This window comes from Ruditapes philippinarum, unplaced genomic scaffold, assembly GCF_026571515.1.
Source record: "Ruditapes philippinarum isolate M1 unplaced genomic scaffold, ASM2657151v2 ctg166_1_1_1_1, whole genome shotgun sequence".
Lineage (NCBI taxonomy): Eukaryota > Metazoa > Mollusca > Bivalvia > Venerida > Veneridae > Ruditapes > Ruditapes philippinarum.
In genome coordinates this window covers 222,014-235,915 of record NW_026855289.1, presented here as the reverse complement: position 1 = coordinate 235,915, position 13,902 = coordinate 222,014, and the positions used below count along the sequence as shown (strand labels likewise).

At 31.2% G+C, this 13,902-nt stretch overlaps 1 protein-coding gene across 1 annotated transcript; it reads right to left on the bottom strand.

Annotated features, from left to right (window-relative positions):
* Positions 1-23: 23 nt before the first annotated feature.
* LOC132742759 (uncharacterized protein CFAP92-like) lies at positions 24-11,492 on the bottom strand. The gene is made up of 6 exons (XM_060731221.1): positions 11,384-11,492; positions 8,808-9,022; positions 7,364-7,584; positions 3,592-3,612; positions 1,048-1,291; positions 24-123 (listed from the first exon to the last, which is right to left on the bottom strand). The coding sequence occupies exons 2-6, from the start codon at positions 8,984-8,986 to the stop codon at positions 24-26; spliced, it is 765 nt and encodes a 254-aa protein (XP_060587204.1). The 5' UTR covers positions 8,987-9,022; positions 11,384-11,492.
* Positions 11,493-13,902: the final 2,410 nt, after the last annotated feature.

The following is a 13,902-nucleotide window of genomic DNA, read 5'->3' as shown; positions in this document are numbered from 1 at the left end:
AAAAGTTTAGGATCGGGTCAAACTTAGCGACTCATGCTACTTTCCTTGGTATCCCCAACTCTTAGCTCCAGGGTGTGGTTATACAACTTTAATAATACGTCCTTGGTAACAAATAGCTTGTGCCTGAAAAATGAGAAAAAAATGACATGAAGATAATAAACATGCTGAAATCGAAAGCACATTTTTTGTAATTAACCTTAAATATCAGACAGGATTATCTACTGTTTACACATGTGCTAGAAAAACCTGTCGTACACCCCCTGTGTAAAACAAGTAATGTGCTTTAAACACACAGGCAGGAATGTCTTGCTCTTGAGTAACTGATTAGCGGAAACTCGGCAGACCCTTGTTACAGCTGTAAACAGTTACCCTCGAGCAAGATATTCCGGTCTGTACTAGATTCTTATAGCCTTTGCCACCTGTATAGAGCCCGGCCAGCCTGCACATCCTTATAGTCCTGTACTGTTTGGTAGCTCAATTTTTATATTTTTAAAATGAAATCCCTTAAACTTTGAATGGACTGTTCCAAATTCAAAGCAGGGCAAAATCCATTTTCACAAATTCAGCTGGATGAAGCTTACAAAATTATTTTGTTTGACCAACGTAAAGACTTTTAGAGCATCATTTAAGAGCTGATTTTAATCAATGATAAAGCAAATTTCCTTTTTTAGGGAAAAAAGTGAGAACTCTTCATAAATTTTCAACAGCCGTGTATGTAAAACTATATAAACTTCATGATTATCCAATGAAAATCCACATTACAAATGTGCAATATTGCAATAAATGTACAAGTTACTAACAATGGATAATTCAAAACTCAAAACGGAGAAAAACAAGTAAGATGTCCGAATGGTAAAGGTAAAGCTGAAAATAATAATTGAGCTGCGCCATGACAAAACCAACATAATGGGTTTGCGACCAGCATGGATCCAGACCAGCCTGCTCATCCGCGCAGTCTGATCAGGATCCATGCTGTTAGCTATCAGTTTCACTAATTGTTATAGGGTTTGTAAGCGGATTTATAAAATACAAACATCTGTGCCATACTTTTGAGTCCATGCTATCCATGTGACATCTCCATCATGCCATACTTTCTTCACAATAGCATCTTGTTTTTCCATGTAAATTTTCGCTCCCATACCGTACGTGACAACATCAGTTTTCATAACATCATCATTATCCGGCACAAGGTAATACTCGAGATGGTAGTAATTCTGGGCCTTCGGTGCCTCGTACACTCGCTTCTTCTTCTTTATAAGATCGTGGATATCAGGCTGATCTTCATCATCAACTGATTAGTGAAAATATGAAAAATATCTCATTCCAAACCCTTCGAGATTTCCCCATAATTATAAAGTTAAACTTGAATTATATGATTAAAATGGCCATGCTAGCTTACTTTGTACTGAGTCTTATGACAGTTTATATTGATATACAGCTGGCTTTTCAATTGAGTATTTTAATATTGAAACGCCTGCAATTAACAATGGATTGTTCCAAATTTAAAACAAGGAAAGTTCATTGTTCAAATATAGCAGAAAAAAATTTCAATAAAAATTTTAAAATTTGGTATTTTAATATTGAAACGCCTACAATAAACAATGGATTGTTCCAAATTTAAAGCATGAAAGTTCATTGTTCAAATATAGCAGAAAAAATTTCAATATAATTTTTAATATTTTACAGCAAAATTTCTAAATAAGGGCTGCGAATCAGTTTTCAAATTTTTAAATCTTTACTTCTGTACTAAGCAGTATGTAAACTAATCTTATCTCAATAAAAAATGTGTAATAAGTTTGACAAACAAGATGTTTTGTAAAATTGTTAATTTTTCCTCTTTAATTCATTTTTAAAATATTTTGTTACATTAAAATTGTTCCTTTTTTATCAATGGAAAAGCTTCCTTAGTAATATACATGTATACCCACACTACCTCAAATAATGTTGTAAAAAGATACATGTAATAAGTTAGTAAATAATGTAAATACTAGGTAGTACCTGTAATGCAATTAGTAACTTTTATTTATAAAAGGTTCTGTTCCAAATTTACATGGGTAAAAATCTATTATAACATTTTTATAATAATACAATGCTACTCTGTACATATATAAAATCTGTGTAAATCTATGTAAATTTATGTAAGTCTGTTTAAATCAGTGCAAATCTATGTAAATTTATGTAAGTCTGTTTAAATCGGTATAAATCTTTGTAAATTGAAGTAAATATTTTATTTCATTAAGTTGAAGCAGCAGTTTCAACAGAATGAATAAAGTTTGATTTAAATAGAAGAAAATGAGAAAATATCTTTGAGCAAATACAAGATGTGAAAGCTGAACAATTCTGTGACATCTATTTTATGACATCTATATATGACATCTATTTTGTGTCATCTATTTATAACATCTATTTGTGACATCTATTTATCTCAACATACAATATAAAACAGAATCATTCAAGAGAGAATTCATAAGAAACTTAAAATCTAGATTGGGAAAACATCTTTGTCTTTCAAAGCTAAAGCAACTTTTATATTCAAATAATACCTGAAAATTAGACAATCATTTCTAACCTTGAAATGTGTTCCGGTATTCTGTCACAGACTTTTTCTAAGATTCAATGCTAAAGTCAACGGTACTGAGATAATGACAGTTATTCTAGTCAATTTAGAACATTGACTACACCAATAGATGGACATCACTGTCTCTATGTCAAAGTTTAAACATATGCATAACTATGAAGGAAAGTGGGAAAATCTATTTTTAGTCTTGGTAACCTTGACATTGACCTTACTGACCTAAAATTTCACCAAAAAGTTACTAATAGGTAAAAACATACAATATAAATATATAAGATAACAGACCAAAATTGGTAGGCAAATGTGACAGAAGTATAAATACATGTAGGCAACTATCTCTGTATGCTTCACCAAAAATATTTCCGTAATCTTAAATTAAAATCAATTTAGTTTTGTTCTGTTAAGACATTGTTATATTGCTTTGCCTTTAATATTTGTTTTGAATGTATATTGAATATTATAATATGGACAATATATATAAACAATACAGAAGTTATTTTGTTATTTTAAATATTTTGTTAAAGAGAATGAATTATAGGTAGCATCGCAGTTAGTAATTGATGCTCAGATAAGCCCTGGGTTATTAAGTGCTTCTGTAGCTATTTATATACTCTTGTTTCTACATGAAGCATTATTAAAATTTACGCTAATATTTGTAAATTTGTAATATTTTCCGTGTTCCTTGTTGTTATTTTCTGTTTATTGTAATATGCATAAATACCAATTTACACGACTTGCAAAATAATTAGTTTAAACATCAAGTGTTAAGATATTTTTTGCCTTTTAACGCTATTAAATTTACACCACAAGAAAATGAAGAGAAATGATGACATGATGTGTAGAAAAATCATAAATGATGAGAAAAATCCAAATCTACATGAAACAAAAATAAATCTGCCACACAGGGATATTTGCAACAAGAAAAAAAAGCAAGAATAAAAATTAAAACAGAAAAAAAAAGCGGACAAGAAAAAAAAATATTTTGCAAGCCACGTATTTCAGCCAGATATACTAACTAATAGACAGATCCTCGTCCACTGTAAATGTGAAAGAAATAGAGAACATACATTTCATTATAAACAATATTCTATGAATATACCTTAAAATTCCTATTAAACGCACGACCAAGGGGGCTAAACATTTTCCAAAGGGAGGGGGGGGGGGGAGCTATTATTACAACACATTTTTTCCTAAATCCAACAAAATTCTTAAACTCATACATTTAGAGTTAGCAAGTGTGGGTAATAACTTTAAAAACTTAAAAGGGTTAAGGTTTTAAAGTTCATAATATACATTTTTGTGTTTACTATAAAATAAAATGGATTCTGAAGGATTTGAATAAAATTATGGATTTACTTGAAGAGTAGATTTTTTCCATATCAAAAAGCCTGGGGGCTTATAGGAATTTTATGGTATATAGATCCTGAAAGTCTGTGGTGTACATTATGATCTAAATAACTATTTCATATAATTATGCTGTCCTGTAAAACACTTAAGCAACCTCATTTATCACTGTACTACAAAATATGTAATTTCACTTTTCCTAAAGTTACTTCCCCTTTCAAATGAAAACTGATAAAAAACTTATTTCATAAATCTTTAATTCCATTATCATAATTAAATTACTACATTTTTTTTTATCAGTTTCCAATAATTAAATTACTACATTTTCATCAGTTTCCAATTCAAGAAATAATCACATATTTTTTTAAAAAAAAAAACAACAACTACAAAAATCCTTCTAATAACACTTGCCTCATTTTTACTAAAAATCGATAGTGCTGACTCAACATTTTTTTAATCGGCCCCCCACAGCTCCTAATCCCCTAAAATATTCAGTTGTAAATCATAATTGAAAGTTTCTATTCTCTTTCTATTCAGACTAAAATCTTTAAATTATTAAAACCTGTGAAATATAACAATTCTCCATGTCAAAACTACTTTTATTGCTTACTACCGCTGATAAAAGTTTGAATCAGGAAGTAAAACAACAGATTCTACAACACAAACAAGGAAAATGCAATCTCAATACAACTTTTTAACAATCATATACATGTGTACATGCATTCTCTCCTCAGTGAGATATTTTCTATATATCACTCAAACAAGCAAATATCTTTATTGGGAAACCATGCAATCATCGACAACATTCTAAAACAGTGAAACAATTTTTCAGTTTTCATTTTGTAACAACATAAATACAGCAACAAGTATATATTAACTACTCATATGTCTATAAATAAAGAATAAATTCTTACTCTGTAAACCAATAAAATGTAGATTTTTATTTTGAAATGAAAAATAATTTTAATTAAAACTGACAACCTTTTGTGTATCACATAATCAGAGCTGTCATTTATATGTTGAATACATTTTTTACCATAAATTGGCCCATGTGTATTGATAAATTTACAGATTCTTTAGAATTATTATCAATGAAACTGAGAATATCTTAAATTATGTATTTGCTTTATACAATGTATATAGATATACATGTATTATTATTGACTGTAAACACTAAATTGAGTATATATTAATAAAAATGTTTTTCCTAAATGATGATACTGAAATTATTTCCGGGTCTACTTTCTTATTTTCTTTTACTGCTAAATTTAACTTTGGCAAATTATCAAAAGTTTCATTAGTCAGTTTTTGGAACATATTAAAATTGACCAATCATAGCGTTTCAAATTTAGAGACATGGTTGTAGCTAGAATAAAAGTTTAAATGTAGACATATGAGTTATTATATACTTAATAAACATGCACAGAATGTCTGGTGGGACTGTGTATAAAAGACCTTCAATAAACTGTATGGGCTTTATTTCTGCTAACTCACTCCTTGGAATTAGAGGCTCCTGAATAAAATCTGTATATAAAACAAAACACCATTAATGCTTTTGTTCATGTGCGTTATTCTGAATTACTGAGTCAAACTAATTTAAGATATTCAGATCGTACAAATAAAGCTATCAAAAATACTAAACAAGATTTATGAGTAACAAAACTCTGAAATATGAACTTTGCATGCATATTACAAGCCATAATACATAAGGCAAAATAAAAGGTTTCTAAAATACATGACATGAATTCTTAATTTTATATTTATAAGCAAATAGATTTCATTCAATTCTTTATGTCTCCTATAGTAACAAAATGCAAACATAAAAGTAACAAAAAATAATGTTGAAAGAAAAACAAAATACATAATTCTGAAGTTTACTATTTACTTTCTCCGACAAAAGTGAGAAATAATAATATTATCATAATGTGATGTATCCCATGAAAATGTACGCTGCATTTTATATGGACGTCATTATCACAAATGGCGACGTAACAGCCTATGTGTCTTCTTTTATCATTAACTAGAGAATGTTAAACTATTTCCTGCATCAAATTACTGCATGAGAACAATTATTTTGCAAATAGCAAAGTAATATTTTGTGTTATTTATTCTGTTCTGGTATTGTAAGTATGCACCAACATTGAAAAGATCATATTCTTATTTTATGTTTTTAGGCTTTTGGACCTCAGTGGGGTTCCTTTAAGATGTATAAAAGTTGAGACTAGTATAATGTGTTGTCTTGCTATTTTTTATGTTACAATATTAACATTTCATTAACAAACTAAAAACTTCATCAGATAACAGAATTTAATTTCTGAAGAAAGGAATCTAACCCATTTTAGAACTAAAACAAATGCATAATGAGAAAATAGATTGAAAACCTGTCTTTGCATATGTAAGACTTCAATAAATATGAAAAGTCTAATATGCTATCGAGTCAAAATAAATGAAATTTCCCCCAGTTTTTCTTTCAAGATGTGCTTTTACGTATAACAAATAATTAACTAATAAATTATAATGCTGTTGACAGACTGTTAGTTTGCAACTGATTTAATCAATGTTGGTGAGTTCCGTTAAACAACATGTGCAGACAAAGCCAATATCCCATCGTGAAAATCAATTGTAAAATTATTTAGTTACGGATCTGAACTGAACTGTAAGGATGCGTATTGAATGTAAGAACCATTCCATGAATTATAAATAATCCCTAATGGTTTCAGCTGTATTTATAATAGCAAGCAAAAAGGTTACCATGTAATTATGTAATTTAGTCTCACTGTGATATGGGAAAGTAACACTTTTAAAAAGCTTAAAACATTTTGATTTTTTTTACTGGTAATCACTTTATTCAAATTTATATGATGATGATGATCAAAAAGAGAACTATAGCTTTGTTGCTCACATGTACATACATGATGATACATGAATATTGCAAACTGATATAATTAAAAATATCAAAACTTTATGTGATTTTTTTTCAAGGGCTACAAGAAAGTTACCAATTTAAAATTCAATAAATATTAAAATCTACTATCCTATTAAAACATTGAAAATGACAAGAATTTTAAAGTTATTTGCAGAGTTAAATAGAATTCCTTATCCAGAAACACTATTTACTGTGTTATAATTCCAGACAGCACTTACTTTAATTCTGTATTTAAACATAATGTTGATAGATCTTATTCATTTCATTTGAAATTTTACTCTTTTTTTTCAACTTAACTATTTAGTTAAAAAGGTCATAGACAGGGCATAAAATTATACTAATCTGTCAATATGGACATAGTTACCATTGTTACGCATACCAGAAAAAATTGCCAAATAACCATCAGAGTGAAACTGTAACTTAAAACTTAAAACTTGCCTTCAACCCCTACAATCACCCACCTAAAAAAAATATTGTTAAACATATGTGATAATTAAACTAAAGATTGTGATTTCTACCTGTTGGTACAGCAACTGATATTGTGACAGTAAACGATACTTCATGACCATCAGTGTCGGCCGCAGCCTTTTTTGTTTTCTTCTTTGGTTTAACTTTCTCCTCCGTCTCATCGGTACCCTTTTCACGACTTTCTGAACTCTCTGGCCGGCTAGTTGCAGTTTTTGTTATGGTTGATGATCCAGATCTTTCCGGTGAACTCGATTTTCTACCATCTCCCGAACTGTTAAAATATTGCAATAATTTAAAACATGGTTCTGTTTTTTGCAATTTTTGGCTTAAATCTAAAATTGGCGAATATTTTTGTAAGTATATTATAATTTTGTTAGTACATTATTCATGAATTTTGACAACAAACTAAGTCTTGAGTTTAATTTATTCAGAGCCATACAATACTGAATAGACCACTCTAGGATTAATCTGTCAATTTTGTTTTTCCATGCAATTTCTTCCAGGAGAATCTGCAGATAATTGAACATTTACCATAAATTTTAGTCAGGAAAATATTATGATTACCATTTCATGAAAGCAAAATAATAAAATATGTTTCACATTCTATGACAAAATATAGGGTTGATTTTATTTTAAAACCATTTAACCATGAATAAATCATAATCTATCACAAGTAATATCATATTATTATAGATTATTAAAGAAATAAACAATATGTTGTGCTTTTAAACTGTCATATAAATTTAACAGCATAATGTCAGTTTTATCAACAACTTGTCACCTATAACATTTAATGGACATTTCAAATGGCACAAAATGATATATGCTCTAAACATTAGCGTTCAAATCAATTAACCAATGGTTTCATTTTAACTGTGAAGTTGGGTAACACCCCCTTCAACATGTTACGGGCTGCTAGTTACTTTCTGTAATTTCTTTTACATTTCATCCTAGGCTAGAACTTACCCAGTATTATCTACCTACTTTTAAGACATGACGTAACCTCTATTAGATTCATATTTTGTTTTGTCTTGGTCTTATTGTATAAATATTTACTTGTAAATGGCCAATGGTATATTTACGCCTGACTGCTGAATAAAAATTGACTGATTTATTGATTCCAGATGAGCAAAAAATTTCAAAAAATTCAAACTCGAGAAAAATGTACTGAGAATTTAGGAAAAGAAGAAAGATTCAAGATTCGAGTAATAATTTACAAGTTATGAGCAATTAATGGTTAATTTTTCATTAAATGTAACTTCATTTCCAGTGCGTTATGAACGCAGTAAGGGCAATTTTTGCATATTTTGACCTCTTTTTGTCATTAATATGAGTTTAAGTGCTATTGATAAAGTGTAATTGCTTCCTTTTTGTTACTATACAAAATTATATATTTAATTAAATTTTTAAATTTTTCATGAAAATAAGCATTAATCTGGAGGCATGCTGCTTTAACTTTAAACAAAATTCTTCTAATTTCTGTATCATACTTACGCCGATGATCGTGGAGTGCTTTTCTTTTCATGTTCTTCTGAATCAGCTCTGATCTTTGTTTCACTGTCAGAATCAGCGGCAGGGCTTTCTGGTTTTGGATTAGCATTGTCACCTTCTACTGGATCCGAGTTCGAGGTCAGGGCATCATCATTACTGCCCTTCACACTCTCAGTTGACATTGTTTCTTGCCTAGTCCTTCAGTCACATCTAAAGTCCTGCAGATGAAAATGTCATACTTCATAGTCAAGTTTAGTTTATAGGAAGCACAGAATAAATCTTTCCTCAGAGAGCACCAGAAAATTAAGAAGTCTCTTATTAAATTTACTACATTTCTATTCAAATGAAAGAATGAAGCAATATACAACAACATTTCAACTGATACAACTATGAGCAAGCACAGGGATAAGATGCTTTGATCAGATATTATCCCATACCACTTCCCTCACCCCCCCCCCTCCCCCTCCCTCCAAACCCAGTTAAAACCCCAAAAAGACCATTTAAAGCTGTTATTATGGTTGAAAACACAATTCAATTGTTTTAAAGTCTGACAGCTACCAGATGTTTAAAATTTCCATCAATTGCACTTCCATACTATACCTACCAAAACTACTAATCACAATTTCTCGGCCCTTTCCATCAGTCTTCAGATAAGGGACTCAAAGACAAAGTAAGAATGCACAGAATGGATACTAATGTATTTCCTTCTAACATACCCTAGGAAACTGAACAAGGAAACAAAAATTGAATGCTGGAAGATCAGTGATTTTTGTTTCAATATTTTGGTACTTTTTACCATCAGAGAAATATTGTTCAGTGCATAATCTAAAATTTTATTTGTTTTTGTAAACAATCTAGTTTCATGCATAATTTATCCATATACATGTACAGTGTTTCCACTACTCTGCACTTCTTGCATTTTTGACACAATAATTTCACAAATGACGCATTGGAAAAGGCAAAGCGCGTTTTCTATGATGCAGTGATAATCTGCCTTACATGTAATTAGATGCATTTTCATTAAGTTATTTCTCCTATTATTAGTGCCATCCCGTTAAAATCGGCAATTATTGTTCGAGTATCCGAAATGGCCATCCAAAATTTATTTATTTCCGGTAACTGCAAGTATGCATAAGTTGCTAACCTATTGTGTGTTGTTATCGGCACAACATTTAACCGTTCTACAATCAGTCACGGTATCCGGATTTTAGACATGCAGGGTCAGGGTGTAAACGAGCGATTTGTGCATGCAGACGCTTTTCTCACAATGGCAAGCACACCACAAAAGATAGGGGCTTTAGACTTCAGTGACATAGATAACAATGTTATCTACATCTCTGCTTTAGTGGCCAAAAATATCAAAGTTTCTGCAATAAACAGACATATGACAGGTTAAATGTTTTCATGCAAATAAGACTTGGTTCTTCCTTAAAAGATTTTTCGTTAGCATCCGCAAAAAGTGAGAAATTGAAGTTAACATGTGAAATCAAACAGTTCTGAGATTTACTTTTGTAGTTTTTACTTTTTTAAAATTTGACCCTTCATAATTTCAAATGACCCCCATATTTTTATACAGAGGGTCACAAATGACCCCCAAAAAATCTAGTCTGGCAGAAACACTGCATGTATGGCATAATATACATGTATCTTATCTGGTGCCCTTGATTTCTAAAACTGACATTAAAAAATTTCCTTTTTTCTCATGTAATTGTTATGATACTTTGGGGCATAAATTAAAGTAGAGTTAAATCAATGACAGAGTGGAATCAATGCCACTGGACAATACTATTTTGATTGCACCAGTCAATATCCTTGAATTGGAAGTCATACAAATAACATTAAATTTAATAATACATCTTTGTGATATAAACATATAAATGTAGGAAACAAGTTAGATCACTAATGCATTGGTTAGTTAAAATATTTTGACATGCCAAAGCTAGATTCTGAGTAGCCCAACAAATTGTGTGCATGGGCTTATTATTATATAGATGATGGTCTATTTAATATCAGTTTGTAAAATCGGTCTTCTTTGCAGTTGAAATATTGAGACTAGATTCTGACTGAGATGTACGTATTATGTCTCTCATGATTCTGAGATACTTTTGTTCTGGGTCAGAATCTCCCTTCAACGAGGCCAAGGGGAGATATTGCCCATACACAAAATAGCATGATATCTCAATGTGAAGTCCAATTAGTTGGCCTAATGCATTGGTATGACTTACCATGCAAGTTGATAAGAAAATACCTTAAATCAAACTTGGTCTACAAACAACTGAGCAACTTCAATAGCCCTTGACTGTTCTGTGTAGGACTTTTCAAAGACGTTGATAATTTCAAAATTTGATGACCATTTTTCAAAGCTCTTTCAAAGATGTTTCATTTAGAAAATCACCCATGGAGCCACTCCATCAAAACCCACAATTGTTCTTGAAACAGTGAAAGTTAAACTTTTCCACTTTTGACTTAAAAATTGTTTTCAGTAACGCTAGCTACTCATATACAATATTTGATGCATAACAAAAACATATACAAACACATGTTTTGTTGTTTAAATACAATAAAACATTTAAACTCACGGTATCTTTTGTAAAAATAGAAATCAAATTCCACAAAACTTTCATAAATCCATACAAATTTTGACCCAAGGACGTCCAAACCGGAAGTATGTACACTACGGGTAAAATGAAATAGTTCCAACTTGCGATTAGAATTACTTACATAAAAGAAATATTTTATCATATGTATATAATTAAATTGAATTAAATTGAGCAATTTCAGTTAAATTTGATTCAGTATAGGCAATAAGGAATGATATACAAAGGCAATCTTCTTTAGGTACTATTTTCACTTCGGCGTAGTAAGAAAATTCGGTCCGTTGCTACAACAAGTTTCAAGCAAACCGCAGTTAGCTCCCTTCAATAAAGACACGGACCAATGCGTCGCTCAATATATATTGCGATAATTTAATAATAATTATTAAATTTGCTTATCATGAACCTGATTGCATTGACGGTCGTTTTGTTATTCAGTGCATTGGCACTGAACAAATGTCACAGCCGATGTTCCATTGAAATTTTAAAAACGACAACACCAGAAACGCCCTTTTTTGAGATCAAGCAGCTTTAAAAAAACAGTAGCGGATTTAAGGGGTGGGTGATAGCTTGTCAGTTAAAATGCTCTTTCTGATCAACAGTTTCTTTTTAAATATTAAACAATTATACCAATTGAAAAAGTGGTATTTTCTCCATATACAGTACAGTTAATTTTGTTTCGTGTTTTTTTGTTTTTGTTTTTTTTTATTGTTTTTTTTTAATTGTTTGTAAGTTTTTCTTACTTTTACCAGGACTAGTAATCTAGAACTTTACGCATTACTGTGTTTTTTGAGCCGTTATAAAAATATATACATAAAAGATATTGGTCAGCGGCAGGTAAAGCAATAAAATATTGACTTGTTTTGGTGCATGATTCATTTTCTTGTCATTTAGAACTAACATTTGCCTATAAATCATATATTGTCATTGAATATATTTGAAGCAAGTGTTTTTGTCAGTAATGGATGTTACATGTCTATATAGTGGGCATACTCTCAAAATGTACATAATCAGTCAAATTGCTGTCGCAAGACAATTAAAACTTAAGGTTTACATTATTAAAATAAAGTTTAGATTTACCACAGATTTATACCATATTGTTTTCCTTTATTATAAAATTCCAAGAATTGTTGCAAAATTTCATGAAATATTGAAGCGTCTATTGTAGATGTATTGCCTTGTTATACAAGTAGAAAAGTTTTCATGAGCTGAGCTTACTATAATGCCCACTGTGGCAATGAAACAACCTCATACTGTCGAACTACAGCTTTGACAAGGGAAAGAATTCAGTTTTAACATGTCTCTTACAGGCGCATGTTTTACCTCCCCTATATGGAGCAAAAATGCGACCTACTATGGTCATTCGTTTTTCGCCCCGCGACCCCACCAAGCGAAAAGTAAAAAATTAACAAGTTAAAATGGCGTGGGCGCGCAGCGACAACACGCTAGTTAGCGAGATTAAATAAATATCAAATTTCGTCGCGCGGGTGCGTTGAGCGAGTTTTAAGAAATAAAACGGCGGGGTCGAGGGACGAAAGCACGCTAATTAGCGGGGTCGCTGGGCGAAGTTTAATAAATAAAACTTCGCCGCGCGCCCCCGATTATTAGCTTGTTTTCGTTCCGCGACCCCGCCGTTTTATTTCTTAAATGACGGTACACATTTACATGTAAACAAACGGATTTAACTTCTCAGACAATTTAAATAAGGAATGGACACACAGTAAACTCGGTTGCAACGTAAAGTATATTCATAAACCTGTTTGAGAAAAATTGTCTCCGTGTTCAAATAAATTTAAAAAACGGGGAAAAAGCAGTCTTTTACCGATACCCTGCAACAGAACCTTATTATTCTGACGAATTAAATTTACTTTATAACGCTCGTATACAATTATTTATTGATCGATTTTCATTATATATATTTTGTAATACCTATCAATCAATATGCAATCAAACAAAACCAAGTTTTCCTACATTCAAGGAAACTGTAAGTTAGGACGAGTTTTCAAAACGAACAGGTAGCGATTTCCAACACGCTTAGAATACTTGGTCTTTTAAAATAGATGCTATGTAACGTTTTAAGTAATGTATAGATTGAATTGTCTCTTATATTTCTGTATTGAAAGGCATTCGTATTTTATAATGTTTTACACAACAGTTTTATATCATGTTGTACGTATGAAGAGACATAAATAAACTATTTGACTTGACTTGACCGAAACTCCAACATGGCGGCTAAACCTGGCTCATTTGCATAATTTATTCATAAACGCAGGAGCATAGAACTTTGTTAGTGCCCCGCCAAGCGAAAAGTCGAAAATTAACAAGTTAAAATGGCGGGGCGCGAAGCGAAAACACGCTTATCATGGGGGGGGGGGGGCGCTAATTAGCGTGTTTTCGCTCCGCCCCCGTTTTATTTCTTCAAACTTTGTATGATGATTGGTCGTGACCAGCAGATGACCCCTATTGAGTTTTGGGTCTCCAACCTCTTCTATTCAAAGGGGTCT